The sequence below is a fragment of the Danio rerio genome, chromosome 12 (genome assembly GCF_049306965.1).
Source record: "Danio rerio strain Tuebingen ecotype United States chromosome 12, GRCz12tu, whole genome shotgun sequence".
In the NCBI taxonomy this organism is placed as follows: Eukaryota; Metazoa; Chordata; class Actinopteri; order Cypriniformes; family Danionidae; genus Danio; species Danio rerio.
The window spans coordinates 38,938,273-38,957,636 of record NC_133187.1 but is presented as its reverse complement, the minus strand read 5'-3'; the positions used below and the strand labels follow the sequence as shown (position 1 = coordinate 38,957,636).

Here is a 19,364-nt window from a genome sequence, read left to right as displayed (position 1 = left end):
TCTTGCCTTCAAGACAGCCGCCATCTCAGCGGTCACAGGATGAATTTCACAGATAAAGAGCGACCGACTTTTTCTCCTCGCTTTCAAGTAGAACGACAAACAAAAGCACATGGAGGCTCGCATGAGAAAAAGATGAGGCATCTCAATGCAAGCTTGTTCAAATTTGGCAAGACGACGAGAACTGAGATGCACTGGAAAACGTGTTTTGATGGGGTTTCATTTTCTAGAATGAGTCACATTTGGATGAAGCTTCTTCATAGAGATATAGGGGCCTACCATGTATGAGGCGTATGTCATTTGGCTCTTGCTTTTGAAACAAATCCAATGCTATCTTGACCTTTGAACCTTTCAGACGGCGAAGCAGACCATTTCTAAAGCCAATTGATCTGTTTAGATATGTTACGCGATTAGCATAATGACGACATGCTACGATTTAGCCATCGACGGATTGGTCATTCATTACAGGACCCTGCGAGTGAAAGGCCAGCGGTCGGCTTTAAACATGAGTGACACTGTAAGTAGCAATTAGGGCTATTGATCGTCATCTTATTGAGTAAAGGGACATTTCAGATCAGCTCTCCTGCTTATCAGCCAAATGTAGTGGGATTCAGGCCAACATGGAGTGTAACGAAACATGAAATCCGGTTAGAGAATTGGAAAAGATCATTCCCCCGCCTCTGTCACAAAGGTACACACCAGAACTGAAAGAGATGCACAAATGCACGGTTTGTAAATGCACGATACCCGTAACAAACTGTTTGTGTTTGCTTGTTTCGAATTTTCGAACTCGGAAGCACCATTAAATTCATTATGAATAGAAATACGCACAGCAAATCAAAAACGTGGAATGTCGGCGGTGAGACTAGAGTTGGGCCGGACGTTATGTACAACATGGTTAGGCAGCTTAGTGAATTAATTGCTTAGAAATTAAAAATAAATTATTATAAAATAGATTTCTGTACATTTTACATATATATAGCAATTATTTCAATGTCTTTTTGCCATTTCAAATACACAGAAAAAGAAAAGAAAAACAACAGGTCCTCCAATTCATCATTAATCCCAACCAAAGTTATGCCCAGTCATCTGGTAGAACTTCATGTTGAAAGGCCTGTAGAAGTCTCGAAGTCTCTGCACGACCTCCGGGTCAATGTTTGGATGGGTTCGCCCTTTGGTTTTACCCAGGCAATGGGGTTTGCTGCTGCCCTCTGCCTTTTTGAGACAAGGGAAGCCCTTGGTCTGGTTGAAGTAGAAGTGTTTGTCTGTGATGATCCTCTTCAGGCCTAAGAAGTCCTGCACGCGGCCCAGTTCTCCAGCCGGGTCGCTGATCAGCCTCTCTCCACTCACAAACAGGATCTGGCTCATGGGGAAGAACTGCAGCCAGTTGTCCAGGTGTTTGGCGTAGATGCCGATCTGAATGGCGCTCCACGACGTGTCAATCAACCCTGTAGTCCTGTTTTTGAATGTCAGGCTCTCAAAAGTAGGAATGTCAGGCTTCTTAGACAGAGTTTGCGTGTAGTCAGAGATGGCTCTTGTGACGGGGTCCCGGACAACCACTATCAGCTTGGTGTCACGGGACATGGCGTAGATCCTGGACGGAGCTTCGCGGGTGACAAAGTAGCTTGGTGTTTTCTCCATGGTGATCTGGCCCTCCAGGGTCTTCGGCATCAGGTCCCTGTGGAGAGAAAAAGAGAGGGGGTTAAGATGGAGACCTAATGAAAACAAAACTTTGCATAACGCAATCAAACAGATGGAGCATGTGGCGTTCCTCAATCAATGAGCCGATTCAAGGCCATGATTCTGGGTCAAATGTGATTAGCATTGGTTGCTAAACAAAACATGCATTCAAACATCACAAACCAACATTTTATATGACATATGACTAGGAATCTGTGAAATCCACATTTCCACAGATTTTTAGCCCATCATTGACTATTTATTTGCTTTTGTATATGTGTGTAAATTTATATTAATTCAGTTTTTAAATTCATTTCAGTAATATTATTGACTAATATGAAAATGTTCATATAATTTATTTACAATGCAGTTTGTAAAGTAATATTTTCGGTCTTTTGGTAGAGATATTATATGATAAACTTGCTTTATTAAACAAATAAGTAAATCTAACTGTATTTGCATTGTAAACATTAAATAAAAGTTAAAATTGTATTACTTTTTATTCCATTTATTAGGTTTTTTAGTTATGATACTCACAAAATCATTTCGCATAAATTCGCAGAATTTTTTATTTTTTTTTTACAAAAATTCTTAGCAGAAATAGCAAAAATTGTCCACAGATTCTGTCTGGCCCTACAGATGACTCATTCTAAATAGTGGGAGCTTGCTGATGTGTTTTCTCCATCAAACTTTTATGTTTCCACTAAATCTAACTTCATATCAAGCAGCTTTTCTGTTAAAAGAGTAACAACCAAAACTTAACATAAAGTTAACATTTAATTAGTTAATCCACTTGGTACAAAGCCAGTTGTCCTATAAAGCCCTGTTTGAATCTAGTTTTTACAGCATTCCAGTGTATGACCTAAACCTGTGGCACCTGCAGCCGTATGCACTGTGCGTACCTACCATGAGAGAGCACAAATCAATGGCACTTTATTTATTTATTGCATAATTTAAATTGATTATTAAGTAGTTTACACTACGATATATTGACAATGCAAGAACAAATAAAAATAAATAAAGGTGTTTGTTTGTTTGTTTGTTTTAAAGTGTGTATGTACTTGCATGGTGGGGGAGGGGTATTGAAATCTATTGGCTTTAGTTTTGGTTGGGTTTTTTCCACACACTAAAAACGACAATCCAAATAGCTATTGCTTAAATCAAGGTTAAAAATGAGAAAACTCTCTTTAAAATAACTAAATTTAATTGAGAAATTTGCCAAAAGGCCTAAAACTAATGAGACAAATTCTGCTTCCCCACATGAGAACGCAGTCTCATCAGCACCTAAGCCAGGGGAACTCCAGGCCCAGCCCATCTCCTCACATGAATCCACTACCATTCAAGGTGTTTTAAACAATTTTATCTGACAGACCGGCACAAATAAGCAGACATCTTCATTCTCACAACAAGTTTCTGAGTTCTGTCACCCTTCCAAAAAAAATTGAGACTGGTTTTGAAGCACTTCATGGTGGTGGTAGATTTGTGCGTACCTTTGAATAAAATCTTGCAGGCGCCCCTGACCTCAACGATAGCGTTATACTTGTGCTGACTAACCAGATCTGAACAATGATGGACACTTCAAAAGGGCAAATGACCATACACTTAGCAAAGACCTTCAAAACATATGTGCATGCCACATAGATGTTCTTCGGCTTGTTTAAAGAGAGCAAGAAGCTTTTAAGGCAGTTACAGGGTGAAATGGATAGGACCTCAATCAAGGGACTTTTTTTTTTTTAAATGAAAGTGAACATGCATGTTAGCGCCAAATAGGCTTGGGTTTCACAACCAGCCCAATCAGGAAGAGTGGATTATAGTGGAAGAGGTGATAACAGAGGACTTTGATGGACACATCTGGGTATGGATCCTATTTCACTGGCACACGCGCTCAGAAAATGTTGACATGTAAAAATGTACAGAAAATAAAACAACAACAAGTTTTAAGGAGGGCTAAAGATAACAACGTGTGAATTTCAGCCACACTCAGACATCAACAGACCCCGAATGAGCCTCCTTAGGGTATCAGTGTGCACAGATAAAGCTCTTGTTGGTCTGTTGTCTCTGGTGTATCGAGTCTTGTTGTTAGCACCATGGCTAATTTACTGCCTCACTGTGAAGTGCTCTGTCAGCATCTAGTGTAATCCTGCTTTGCGTGTTTATACCCTGCAGAAATGAGCGCCCGAGCAATTCAAGAGTCTGCAAACAATTTATTGAGGGATCTCACACACACTTCAGCAGATCACAGTTTATTCTATCTCGCCGTGCAGTGTGCAGCAAAAGCCATACTATTTTTACCACTGGTGTTCACTAGTTAGAGGTGAGAGCCCCTCAGCACCAGAGCAGAGAGAGGTGTTATGATAAACAAAACCACATTTCAGAGGGGACAACTTTCAAAGTATATGTATATGCGCCAGGTATTGCTGCGGACCTAGATGTTTTTTATTTGATGTACAGCAACTGCAAAGCACCAACTGTCTGTGATTTTTAAGATCACACAAATAAAAATATGTAAAAAAAAATAATACTATTTGCAAGAGAAAATAAAATCAGGCAGAGCTCAATTCAGAAAGCGAGAACCGCCTGAGGTTGCAGGAGGCAACATGTTGATTTATTTGATGGAAAACCGTTGGCAGATTTGTGTGGTTACATGGCTTCTCTAAAGAGCTGGCCACAGATCCAATTATGATAATATCAGTTTGATTACTGCTCTGTCAGAACACTGGAGTGAGAGTTTGAGAGAAGAAACACACACACACACAAAAAAACCTCATTAATCTCTGTGAAATGAAAACAGATTATGTTAGTGCCTTTTTATGCAATGACGAACTCTCTCTCACACACGGCTGCATGGTTTAACTGTTTATTTCTAGTCTCGAAGACAAATATTTAACCCTCAAAGTGTGTGATTTATGGAAAACAACTGTATTAAAGGTGGCACAGTAAGTAGCACTGTTGACTCGCAGCAAAAACGTCACTGGTTTGAGCCTAAGCTTGGTCAGTTGGCATTTCTATGTGAAGTTTGCATGTTCTCCCCATGTTTGCGTGGGTTTCCTCCGGGTGCTTCAGTTTACCCCACAAGTCCAAAGACATGTAGTATTGGTGAATTATGTAAGCTAATTTGTCAGTAGTGTATGTGTGTGAACGAGTGTGTATGGGTGTTTCCCAGTACTGGGTTGCAGCTGGAAGGGCATCCACTGTGTAAAACATATGCTGGATAAGTTGGCGGTTTGTTCCATTGTAGCGACCCCTGATGAATAAAGGGACTTAGCCGAAAAGTAAATAAACGAATGAATGTATTTACTAATAATTGCACAACAGAAGCAAACCAGTTGAATGTGTGCAAGTGTGGTGCTAATGAGGTGAGAGATTAATGCAAGCTTTTACTGTTAAACAAACCAGCTACTTACTGTGCCATAGCAAGAAAAAACTAAATGTCACACATATGCAAAAATTACTTCAATGAATAAACTGACTGCATGCGTTATTATAATGAAGGACATAAACATAAAATGAAATACGAGTTTAAATAAAGAGACATATAATTTAGAATAATATTTGTAGTTAATCACTTAATTTTTTAAATATTGGGAGGTAATTATAAGCTAAATCTCATTAGATTTTAAGTAGACTGTTAGGTTGGGGTTAGTGAAGGTTGACATGTACTTGCAAAGTTTCTTATAGTCAGTTAAATGTCTGTTTAGAAGCAGAATCAACAGATATTAAGCAGACAGTCTACTAATACTCAAATGGACCAGCAAAATAAAGTGTTACCTATTGGAATTTTGTATTGCTATTTTGGTACTTCATACATATACACATACAGTGGGGGAAATAAGTATTGAACACAGCACCATTTTTCTCAAAAAACATATTTCTAAAGGTGCTGCTGACTTTTCACTGGATGTTGTTAACAACCAAAGAAATCCATATATGAAAAGAAAACTTATTTAGAAATTAGAAATCTAATTAGTTTACAAATTATTTTATGTGTGATAAAATGAAATGACACAGGAAATAATGTTGATGGCAGCTTAAAGACATCTCTCATGTGGAGAAAAAAAAAATCACAAGAACTGCTCAGGTGTGAGTCTGTTTTTCGCAGATATCAACACTGTAAAACTCTTGATGGTTCTGTCGGTCTCGTCTATCAAATTGACCTTCATTTTGTATTCTACATTGGATTTGAGTCAGGTGATTGGCTAGGCCATGCTTCAGCTTGATTTTCTTTCTCTGTAAGCATTTGAGAGTTTCCTTGCATGTGTTTTGTACCATTGTTTTGCTGAAATGTCAACACTGGTTTCATTTTCAGCATCCTGCTAATGTAGATGAGACTGAAGCAGCTAATATTAATTTACACTGACGAAGGGCAGAGGGTTGCTGAAGAACTACTGAGAGATTTCAGCTGCTGTCTGGGCTTTCATTGTCTTTTTACACCTCCCTTCCTTCATGTGTTCAAAACTTTAGTCCTGTGTCATTTAATTTTATTACACATAACTTCATCTGTAGACTGTTTAGATTTGTTTTCTTTTCATATATGTATTTATTTGGTTGCTACCAATATCTGGGGAAAATTTCAAGTTAACAGCACCTTTAGAAATATATTTTCCGAGAAAAATGATGTGTTGAATACTTATTTCCCGCACTGTACAGTGCATACTTGATGTAGAGGAAAACACCAAAAAAAAATATATATATATATATATATATATATATATATTTTTTTTTTTTTTTTTTTTTTTTTTTTGGTGTTTGCAAATATCAAACCAGAATCTGCATGAAACTATATGGTTTTTGTGGACTCTAGTGCGATTTTCAATTGTTGTGAAAGCAATCCGGCCTACTAGCTGATGTGAACTACTACTGATGATGCTGCCTAATCTACAATGTTAACCAGCTGCCACTATTGGGGGCAGGGGGAGCGAGATGGAAACTTAAATGTGAACCAGGAAAAGCTGGAGAAGAAAATGTTACAAGTCACAAAAAAAAAAAAAAAAAAAAAACTTAAAAGCCTCTCATCTAGCTTCTTTTACTTTGGAGAGGGCAAAAAAAGCAGGGAGGGAGGGAGAGAGTTAAGGAAGACAAGTATGCAAGCTCTTAGAAGAACAATAGCCTTTCTTGCCCGTTTTGATTTATGAGGTGCTTCTTTTTAGACATTCCGCCAGCAAACAGGCAAAGCTTTGACACCGGGGCCCTCTATTTTACCCTCTTTTCTTTGAAAACCGAGCATTGTCCTTCAATGATCTGAAAGAGCAAGGGCCGTGGAGAGGCCAGAGAGGAAAGGGGGGAGGGTGATCATTGAAGGATGAGTGGAGAGCACTTCTCCCGCTCTCTCAGGGCCGGGTGAGAGGAGGTTGTGGAGAGCTCTTGAGCCGAACGTGTGCCTCAAGTACCTCGCCGACACATGCTGCACGCTGCCACTGGAGCAGGTAAAGATACGCCATGAATCAATTATTAAAACGGGGATTAGAAAGTGGATATGAGTGCTCGAAATGATTCTACTGATAATGGGGTCACTCCTCTCAAGTGATGAGGCAAGGTCAAAGATTGGGTTTTCTGTCGCAATTCACTCTGACAATCTGATGGTCAACACAGTAGTGAATCAACTCTCGAAAGTTCACTGACAAAGTCTTGTTTAAACTGGAGAGAGCGATAAGTAGGCTAATATGACGTTATATATCCTACAGATGAAATAAGAAGTCTGTCGTTTTATATTATGCACTGTCATTTACTTTGTGGTGTCACAATGGGGATGCAGAAACATGAATATTGTGTAACAAACAATAAACAATTATTAATTGTGGAATAAACACAGCATCTTCATGTACCCAGTGCTTAATTTGAGGCAGATCTTGCCGGATCCTGTTCCAGGAAATGTCAGATATTCCTGTTTTTCGGTAATTATTTGAACTTATCCAGCATTAACTTTTGTGTGGTTAATACCGGCATGTGTGTGTGTGTGTGTGTATGTGTGAGAGAGAGACGGTGAGTATCCTTATAAGTCTGAGTGAAAAACAGCGAGCAAAGCTGTGTGGATTGTGTGAGCATACACACATATAAAGGTAGCCACTTTGGACCAATCAGCTTTCTTACTTCTGCAATCACTGCCATTGGTTGGAGGTTATTGTTGAGCAGTGAAAATAAATAATGGCATAGTGGCCTACATAAATAAGATTTGTATTTTCAAAATGCCAGAGACAGTCAAGCATAAATTATTTTTTTAAACCACGAGTGAATATGACAATGAACCTGTTCAAAAGAGATCTCAAGAAGATGAAACTGCATGAATGGGTCAGGAAAGCATGAGACAGAAGCAAAGCAACCTTAAATCAGCCAGAAAACATGGCGAAAGAGGTAAATGTGGGCTTTTCTTAAGATTGAACTGAGTAAATTGTTTGTGAATTTCATGTTCAGGGAAAATTTTAATTGTGTGGCGGACGTCGGTCACGGTAACTTTTATTTCCTGGTTTTGTTCTGGAAATGATCCATTTACAAATTAAGCACTGCAAGTATCTATCATTGTACTTTGTACAAAATGGTTGGTTGATTTTCCCTGCACCAAAGGAGAAAAATGCATATGCTTCTATTCACCGCTAGGGCATTATTGGGTAAATTTTCTTCTTATATTTGTAACCTTTAATCATATTATACTTGTAGTTATAGTACACAATTTTTTTTAGAAATTACATTTTACTGTTCCTAGAGTATTTACAGAGTTTGGTAAAACAGCGTTTTCCTCCTTTGGCCCTACATTATAGAATGAAAAGCAGAGATATTAAGTCTTACCTGGAAGAATCATATGTACGTTTTTTAATAAATTTTAATACATGCTATTATATGTGTGTATTTATTTTGTATCTAAAACTTTTTGTGCTGTCACTTTGGCCAGGACCCCCTGGTAGAAGAGATGCATATCTCAAAGGGAAATTCCTAGTAAAATAAAGGATAAAATAAATAAATAAATAAAATAATTGTGAGAAAGTTCTTGAAGATCCAATGCTTACATTTTGCATTTTATTTAGCGATATGTTTTGTTGGACCTGTAATTATTAGTTTTTTCAAAATGTGTTTTATATTTTATATTTATACATTTTAATTAAACATTTTGCAATGAAATTATATATAAACTGAGAAATATTCATTCATTCATTTTCTTTTTGGCTTAGTCCCTTTATTAATCAGGGGTCGCCACAGCAGAATGGACAGCTAACTTATCCAGCATATGTTTTACACAGCGGATGCCCTTTCAGCTGCAACCCATCACTGGGAAACATCCATACACACTCACACACATACAGTACGGCCAATTTGGCTTACTTAATTCACCTATAGCACATGTTTTTAGAAACCGGAGCATCAGGAGGACCACGGGGAGAACATGCAAACTCCACAAAGAAATACCGACGGACCAAGCCAGGGAACAAACCAATGACCTTCTTGCTGTGAGGCGATCGTATTACCCACTGCGCCAACGTGCTGCCTCAACTGAGCAATATGAATAAGTACATTTCTGAGTATATACACAAAAAAATGACATTTGCTGCTCGTTCAAATTGCTTTAAATTGAGCTGAAACAACAAAATGCTTGAGCTTTTTCGAGGGATAACTTAATTATTTTACGTTTAATCCACTTAAATTTGTAGGAAGTAATAATTTGACTTACTTCCTTCATGTTGACCCAAAACAAATCGATTGTGTGGAACCTGAAATTTTTTGAAAATGTAAAAAAAGAAAGTCCTTTACATGGGGTTAGTAGGGCGACATGGTGGCTCAGTGGTTAGCACTGTCACCTCACAGCAAGATGGTCACTGGTTTGAGTCCTGGTTGGGTCAGTTGGCATTTGTGTGTGGAGTTTGCATGTTTTCCCCAGGTGCTCCGGTTTCCCCTATAGTCCAAAGACATGGGCTATAGGCGAATTGAATTAACTAAATTGGCCATAGTGTATGAGTGTGTATGGATGCTTCATAATACTGGCTTGCAGCTAGAAGGGCATCCGCTGTGTAAAACATATGCTGGATAAGTTGGCGGTTCATTCCGCTGTAGAGACCACTGATGAATAAAGGGACTAAGCTAAAGGAATTAATAAATGTGGTTAGTATGTATAATCTATTAACTGATTTAATTAACATAAATGTTACTATATCGTGATGTATATCGTTATCAGGATATGAGATGACTTTTATAGTGATATGAGATTATTGTAATATTGCCCAGTCCAACCAATAAGTCAGAAACTTAGATTTCTTTGACTCTAGTATAGGATCAGAATCACCCTGAGGGTCATGTTGAAAAGCTTTTTATCCAGCACAGATAAATCAACAAAGGGAGAGAAATGACAGACGAAAGCACAAGAGAGAACAAAAGGGAGACACAGAAGGGAGTTTTTTAACTATGTTTTTGTCTTCCGTCGAACTTGATTTGTCAAGAAGTGCATGTTTTGCCTAAGACAGACACAGTAGCCCTCAAAAAAGCCCCTAAGCTTGCTTTATCTATGATCTCACTGCTTTCAAGCGACGTGGATTGTAGTATACTTGTCTTTCAACTCTGGCATTGTTATGGTTATACTCGGGCTAGAGTTTTTGTTCCTGTGCTTTGTGGGGTTTTTTTCTTTGTATACGCAAACTGATATGAACTAGACGCATGTTTTAAAACTAGCGCTTTAAAGTCTTGTAGAGAGAGCCGTACCTGTGCTTTGATTTTGACGAGCAAGTCAAAACAGACACGGCTTTGGAACACCTGTGCGTGCATCTTTGATAGACGTCTTTTATGAGTAAGAAGTTGCCGCCGCCGCTGCTGCTGCTGGAGTAGCGGTGAGTTGAAGAGCTGTTTGAGTAAGCTGCAGCGCAATAAAATCTCAGCAGTCAAATAAACTTAAATTAATTGCCAATGAGTTTAACAGCTCAGCGGCTTCGGCTTGGTACACTAGAAAGATAAAGAGCAGAGCCACGGAGCAGTTACGATGATCTAAAATGGCAGGCTGTGTTCCAGAATGGTAGTGTGAGCTTGTCTGAGCAGGAGAAAAAAAGAGTGTTGATGAAAGAGTATCATAACGACTCAAAATGTAATATTCTAGTGAAATTACTGTGCTAAGTACTACATTTCAAAACAAATGAGTGTACTTTTACTCCACTAAATTTGCATAGATTGGTGGACTCTCACTGAGCCAACAAAATTTGCAAAAAAATAAGCTGCTCATAATAATTTAATAAATAAATGCAGTGCTCGCTGCTCATAGATTGCTGATTTTTAGCTCCAAAGTTATAGAATCTGGAACAGCACATGGATGGGGGAGAGAGAGAAAAAAAGGGTTTTTGCAACCAGTGTTGGGGAAAAAGTAATACATTACAATTTTAAGTAGGGCTTTGCCATTAATTGAAATTGAATCATAATCACAAGTTGAAACGTTGCGAAATACGTATTATTTAATTTCTCCCGCCCAGAGCAAATGTGTGCATGGCGTCTGTGTGTCTTATTAGCTGATTGAGTGAGCACATTTTTGTTCTGCCCAATCAAAATTGTGCAACCTAACTATGCGAAACAGCCACTAAAAAGCAACACACACAAACAAGAAAGCGCGGATGAGTGGGATGATGGTGTCTGCAGCTTCAGACGCATTAATAGACAAATTGAAATCAAAGAAAAACAGCACATCAGTAATATAGGAATATTTAATTTCAGAGTCTCGTGTGCATTCACGGCTCACGATGCATGACTTTATGAAGAGCTAAGACCTACTAACTAAAGTTTGCTTTAAGAACATGGTACCAAATTTTGTTACAAACTAGCTAGTCGTTAAGAGGCCTCTAGTATGGAATTTACCTTTCAGTTTAAAAAAGAACAGTAACACTTTATTTTGAAGTCCATTTGAGCATTAGTAGATTGTCTGCTTAATATCTGTTGATACTGCTTCTAAACAGACATTTAACTGACTATAAGAAACTTTGCAAGTACATGTCAACTAACACTAATCCTAACCTAACAGTCTACTTATAATCTAATGAGGATTAGTTGGCATGTAGATGTAATGTAACTAAATTCAACAAACGGACCATCAAAATAAAGTGTGACAAAGTACGTATTAACAACTGGTACAACTGCACTACTCTAATGCCATAATGCACTACCTTGCCAATGACACGGTGCCTTTTAATGCAGTGACCAAAGAGGTATTTAAAAAAAAAAAAAAAAAAAAAATTCAATGCAGGATAGGATATATACACTTCCGTCTCGCACCTATTTTAGCCATTTTAGAGTACCACAGCTGTATGTTTAACGTCATGGTATTTTATGTAGCATCTGTGATAATTATTTTGTTTTAGACAATATAAACTACAGAAAGACCCTTATCAGAAATATTAGTTTAGTTTGTTTATTAGTTAGAGTGTTCTGTATTTTTATAATTATTATTATTTTTTTGTTTGTATAATAAGCTACTCTATCTCCCTAATTTGAGTTCAACTTGTTTACAGAAAGGTACGGCCATTTTATTTGTGCCTACTGTTGATGAGTGCTTCATTTTTGAATATTTAAAAACAAGTTTAAATAAATGTTTAAGTAAGTTGATATCTTTTCAGTTCCTTTTTTAACTAACACTGCATTTTAGCAGCGAGAAGCTACGATACAGATTGAGCTGAAGCTTGACTACAAAATTAAATCGCAAATCAAATTGAAATCGCAATTAGATATTTCCCCAAATCGAAAAGCCCTAAACTGAAGTCAATTTTTTTTAAGTGTAACTTTTTTGTAAAAGTATGTTTTACGTTATTGTTGCAGTACGATTAAAACTGCAAAACATTTATTTTTTACCCAACACCGTCTGCAACTAGTGGTTCACACACTTCAGCCTCTGTTCCATAATCAGACTATTGATTACAGTGATCTAACCCCAGACTACCGGTGTCACGAAGATCTGAGCGTTTGACTGACATTTCACCCTACCAAAGGCTACAAGGCTGCCTTTCTGGCCCTGCCACTCTTACCCCTTGCACTTTAGACTATCAGAAGTGGAGGACGGAAAAAAACAGACATGACATTCATGGATGAACAGACTATGGCTAACACTAGAAAAAAAAAAACAGACGGCTTGTTCAGGAAAAAGACACTTCATGAATGACAGAGAATGAGCTAATAAGACTCAATTGTGTTTTTAGAGCTTCTCACAAGTTCTGAAGCACCAGTTTCAAGTATAAAGCAGCTAATTTGGACATCAAATGAAAACTGGAGCATGGTCAGCTCTATTCAGTGTCTGGAAAGTCTGTCGGGGGAAATATGGATTCTGTCTTCAATGGAGGCCGTGTGGCTACATCTGGTAAGTCCAGGCACCTCCCAGGCCGCTTCATACAGACAATATTTTCTGCTCTTTGTCGTCATAGAGACCTGAGCGAGGCTGTAGTTTTGAAATACACCCCGCGGAGCCTGGAGCCTTGACATTATATTTAACCGCAGAGCAAAACTGCTGCCGTAAATCTATGGAGCAAAGCTGGGTTTTATAGCACGAGTACCAGGAGAATGGAAATGGGGAGAAGAGAAAGAGAAAAATAGCACGAGATGGAGCCAGGATGCGCATATGTGCAGAAGCTTTGAGTTACTGCTGTATTTTGAGAGGTACGCAGCCACTTAGAGCCTCCCGACTTGGTTTCCTGAGTGAGAATTGCCAGAGATCTCCTCTTAACCTCCAACACTGAAGCAGATAGCGTGAGCGTTTTTATGAATACCCCAGAATCTAAGGTCTATTCGTCACCTTTCCCTCATCTAACCTTTCTTCTTCTTCTGTCTAGCTCTTCCTCGGGTTTCTCCTCAGCCTCTGATCTCTGCCATGTAACCCTTACGTAAACATAAAGAGGTGTAAACGGCCGTCTCCGTCAGGCCCGTCTAAGGTGTTGGTGTGTCTTAGCTTCGGTTTCTGATGGATCTCGTCATTGGATCCAGATTCGACGGATGGAGAAAGCCTCTCACATGGAGTGACTGCTCTGACGGATGAATAATGAAGGAACGGGGAGGATTGCAGACACTTCTGACCTGCCTTTCTCCGAGAATAGACATGCTCTTCTTTTAGAGTCGTCTCTAAACAGGGTTATACCTTAATGCTGATCTAGTTTCTCATTAAATTATTATGCTTCAGCTGGGCTCAGACTTTCTGAGAACTACTTTGTCAGTCCCTTTGAGGCGCAAAGTGTGTGTAAAACACTAAAGAGAAACATGGAGATGTGTATATTCTCTCTCTCTCTCTCTGAGCAGGGGGTTTTGGTTTTTTTGCTCTGCTTCAGGGTGTCAAGGGCAGAAAAAATATATTTAGGTCTCCCTGTAGTGCTGTATATATAAAGACATTGGACATAAAGTGAATATCGTGAGAGAGAGGGTATCTACTCAGCAATCATACTGAGGTCTGGGCTCCATTTGTGCCAACCACAATTTCAGGCCCATTTTCTTTCTTCTTTTCTTTCTCTCTCTCGCTTTGGAGCTCATTCGAAACCACAGCAGCCTCTGAGAAGGGCAGAACATGCATAAATCACCGAGACCTCAGGCTCTGTACGTTGCAATCTGCCCAGACTCCGCTTCAGCTTTATTTGCTGCCATTCAACACCTACCAAAATCTCTTTAAAACAAGAGTGGGGTGTGTTTTCTGCTGTCCGGGCTACACTTTGAGTTACGGCCGTGCGCTCCTGCCAGCTGAGTGGAATTACTGTGTGTTAGCGACAAGGCTGAGCAAGAAGCGACTGCCATCAGCTCTGAATAAAAGATGGAGGGATGAGACGGGGTAATAAAGTGCACTTTACCCTTTCTCACCACTCACGCATGCTTTTTACAGAGCTCTAGTGCTTATTGTTGGAATAACCATGTTGGCCACACTGTCCATGTGGTCCTGTGATATTAGAGTCATGTCAATAATTTTGTTTGATATTTGGGTTATACTGTATGTAAAAATATTAACACTGCACCTGGCTCAAATTATTCAGAATATCCCAATACTAAATTATATCTTAAGAATATCCCAATATCCCAATTATATTCTGGTGTCTGCATATGGCTGACCTTTTTATTTAGATCACTAAGAAAAGTAATCTAGCATAAAGTGCCTCTAAATGTATCATTTAGAATGCAGAAAAATAATATATATTATTAAATACTAGTATATTATTATTACCATATCAATTATTATGTGTTATTACTATTAAAGAACAAATATTATGGGTTTTTGAGAATGAGCTTTCATTCAGTGTGTAACAAAGCACTAAGTGACGGGAAACATCTAGCAGAGGGTTAAATCTGAAAGTACGCTGTATTTAAAACTATTGATTCTTTAACGAAAAAGTCAACTCGTAGTCAAATAAATGAATCATGTTGGGCTCGGATCATTTGCTTGAACATGTTGATACGATACATCACCAAATATGTAGTATCAGATCTGGTAAAACATGAAAGTGCCTTTCCGTTCAGACACTAGTGGAGCGCAGGGATCACGGGACCGATCATGATGCGAAAATGACGATCACTGACAGATGGAGATTCGGCTGCGGGGAATAAAGGCTTTGAGTGACTTCCATTTTCACAACAATGACACAGTATAGCCAACTGTGTGCAGTGTTTGTTTCTGTAATTTTTCTGATTTTTGATTCAATAACCTACGCTTTAATGCGGGATTTGTCGGTCGTTTGCTACTGAAGGAGCAGCAGAGACTATTATGTATGGGACTTCAGTTTATATGGACCAGTTTCTTCTTCCTCCGGATTATAACATGTACGTGTCATTAAAATTGTTGCCTTGTTTTGTGTACTTTGGAAAATTTGTGCTTAATTGTGTGTTGTAACTTGTAATCGCTCAGCGTGGCTTGTAATCACTTATGTATTATAGATCAGTGCTTGTACTGTATTTCTCAGGTTAAATCTGTATGGGGCTGTTTACATATTGCATCCAAAAGCATGTTAAATATGTGACGCGTGCTTCTTACTTTACCAATTTAAATGCATTTCTGAACCAGCAATTCCCTGCCGTTAGCCTTTGCTATGGCCACCATCAGCTGTTCCTCACAAGACAATGAAAGTGTTTTTTGACCTTGCATGCATATCAACAAGTTGCTGGAGACCCACAAAACCAAAATATGACCTTTTACAAAGCAAAATAAGGGCTGTTTAAGTAATCATAATGAAAATAATTTATGCTGGACCTAATTTTTATCACATTTTTAACAATTGATTTCAACAATTTCAAAACGTAGATTGATGCTGATGTCAACCAAAACATCACTTAGTGTAGTGAAAATAATAGAGTAAAACAAAACTAAATAATTTTGGCATCACAAACAACAATTTCAAGAGTTCACATTTGAATAGGTAAAAGTATATTTGGCATGCTGTCCCAGGAGAGAGCCCTGAGCTCTAAAGATCCACAAGCCGGGGGCTCCCTCTGTTTAGACAGGGGGGAGAGAGTGGAGTCTGAGCCCACGTAGGTCTCGAGAACTCCCCTGCTATTGGATTTAGGAAGGAGTGGAAGGAGTCAGGGTGGAAGGGGGTTTTGTCGAAAGTATGCGGATGACAAAGGTAAGGAAGGCGGACTATATATATGCATTTGTATATGTCTGATCGCTTGGTTAGTGATTGATTGAGACCAGCTGTGGTCAATCATACACTGTAAAAAAAAAAAAAGTATGTAATTTTACAGTTTATTTCCGACAGCTGGGGTGCGGAAAAAAATAAATAAATAACAGCCGTTAAATTACAGAAATTTAAATTTCTGTAATTTAATGCTAGTAATTTCATGGTAAATTTCTATAAGTTAACGGCCGTTATTTTACGTTTTTTCCGACACCCCAGCTGCTGGAATTAAACTGTAAAATTACGATTATTTTTTTACAGTGTAGCACGTGATCCTCTCAAAACTTAAAAAAAACTTCATCTAAACACTAGATGCATTACTATCCAAAACGTATAATGCATGAAAGTAAAAAATGATAATAAAATAAAATTCAAATTCAGAAGCCAATCTAACTCCATTACTATCTGAAACTTCTAACGCATACAATTCCGCATCCTAAATGGGCATTAGCCATTCAGTATTGAGTGATCCAAGTACGCTCGCAGTAATCCCACAAACACTAGCCTTTCCATTGAGTCTACCCTTGAGTTATTAGCAGTGATCAAGCCTGTACCCCAGTGTTTATCTTGCTCTGGCTAATCCGCAGTGATAAGCCTGTTTACTTTGGGTGTTTGTAGAGGGTGTTAACGGACTCAGTCCCACACTTCATTTACATTCCCACTGAGTGACACAACGAGTCTCAAGACTGTTAGCGCTGTTTAGTGTAACTACCAATGATGAGGCTTTAGCTTGTTTACCGAGCTATAAAGGCTATTAGTGAAGCTACAAAGCCAAAGCGTCTGCAGATTTGCCTTGCAATTGTAAACAGGGGATATGGGGTGTGTGCATTTTATTGGAACTTTCCGAATTAATGTCTTCTGTTTGGTTTTAATGAACTGGTAGAATGCTGAAGCATGCAAAGCTAAATGTTGCACAGGATTGACCTAACAGAGCACCTTATCGTACAGTAAGTCTATGTCTGTGGCAGATGTTGTAAAATGTGAGCCTTTTTTTTCACATTTCAAAGTAATCACGCTCAGACACAAGAACTCACATGCATGCACCTATTACATCCTATTTAGTTTGGCACATGATCCGCTCCAGCTGAAATGCTTTTAAACACAGGTGAGCTTTAAAGAGATGGGGATTTCCTCCAAGTCTGTCAACCCGTTACATCAGAGGCTTATAGCACAGCTGCACTACTTTGACGCTGTGTGTTAACGGTTTACAAATTCCTCCAGACTAGTATTCTTCATCGCTAACCCACAATTAGCTAAATTATGTGGTGATAGCACTAGAGCTGACAATTAAACTCTACGTTTAATACGAGAAGCCTAACAAGAGTGTACAGCTCTCTCCTAAGGCAACTCTTTTGGACGATAGCCTAGTTAGAGTATGCTTTAGTAAATCAACCGGCGCTGAAGACAATATAACTGGCGTGAAGCACAAAGAGATCACTGTCAAACGCTTCTGCTGAAAGTAATCAGCCGAGTGCGGATGTCACAGGTGTAATCTGATTTCAGGGGTTGCTATTTCAGCAGGCATGTTGATGTATTGCGAGTACGATGACAAATGTTTTTGCTTTCCTTTCTCTCTGCTGTCCGTATTCCAGAAAGCCTTACGGTCCCACAAGAAACAAGATCTGGCGTCTCGGTGCCAAGAGGACAAGCTATTCAACCACATAATGCAGATTTGAAGAGACATTTGAGAAATGGGCTATGAAACTAAGAGGAAAAAAAGTGAATGAATAACTCCGCTTGGGTTGTTTTTAAATAACAAAGTCTTCTTACTCACAATCGATATTTGACTAAAAGTAATTATGTTCACATTGGATCCAGATAAAGGAAAAAATAAAGCACTAATGCATTAATAATGCTAATTCTGTTAAACTGATAATAATAAAATATATCTGGTTCTTTTTTCTTTGCATACATCAGGGTTCATGGAGTCATGGAGTTTTGACAAGGCTTTTTCGAGGCCTGGAAAAGTTTTGGAAAAACAAATAAACATTAAATGTTTTGGAAAAGTCATGGAAATTTGTTTAACAAATATCTGTGTACTTGAATATATTTAAGATGATATTTGAGAATAAATTTTAAAAACAATAGTGCAGTTCATCTCTTTACGACACATTCTCTGTGTTGTAGTTCAAGCAACATTTTGAGAGTGGTTTTTTAGATTCTATTCATGCTAAAAGCTAATTTGTACTACTTTTTATAAGTCTTATGAAAACACAATTCAACCTTTCTAAAATATCTCCACACAGACAACAAGATACTTTCTAAAAACTATTTTACAAATACAAAAATAGACGTAAAACTACACAGATTGTCACATAATTTTTGATATGCTGTAATAAACTTGAATTTTTACAATATTTTTTTTTCCTATTTAGCACTTATCCATTGACATTGCAAGAAACATAAGGTCATAAATATTTACCTGAAAGTTTTAGAAAAGTCAAGGGAATATCCTGGAATTTTAGTAGTAAATAGGTGTATGAATGTAAAACAAAATGCATTATAAACAGGGCTTGACATTAACTTTTTTGATCTCCAGCCGCTGTGGCTATAGTTTTTCAAAGTTAGCCACTTGTCATTTTCACTAGCCAATATATTTTATATGCATAAATTTGACTTTGGCATGCTAAAAATGACTCATTTTAAAATTTTGTTAATGTCCACATGCCTCCTCCTTAATTTAACTTTTTTTTTTTTCACATCACTTTGTAAGGCTCAAAGATTTTCCAATTTCTTTCCTCTGGCCACACCAAACTGTTTATTTCCTTGACACAAATTTTAAACAATGTGTTAAAACAAGCTAAATAAGGCTTTATACAACAAAATGTTCTTAAAAAAAACAATTGACATTTTTATAAAATTATTCTCATTTATCTAAAATTATACGCAGTATTTTGTCCAGGTGTTATTAAATGATTATAACACCTTTTTTTAAATGATTAACTATAACAGCCGCAAGGATTTTGTGCGCTGCTAATGTGCTCTTGCGTTATTCACGTTTTTAACCACCTGCTGCACCTCGCGTTTTTGCCGTTGCACGACGTGAGCTCCCAGTTGAAAAAGTCAACTCTGATCAGAAAAAGCTTGTTACATCAGCCGCGT

The 19,364-nt window shown here is 38.1% G+C and overlaps 1 protein-coding gene across 1 annotated transcript in view; it reads right to left on the bottom strand.

The window, feature by feature from the left end:
• Nucleotides 1-1,056: 1,056 nt before the first annotated feature.
• The window catches only part of hs3st3b1b (heparan sulfate (glucosamine) 3-O-sulfotransferase 3B1b), a 30,329-nt gene continuing 12,021 nt past the window's right edge, over nucleotides 1,057-19,364 (bottom strand). Inside the window, 1 exon segment of the mRNA NM_001080568.1 lies at nucleotides 1,057-1,675. Coding sequence (NP_001074037.1) covers nucleotides 1,057-1,675 — 619 coding nt within the window.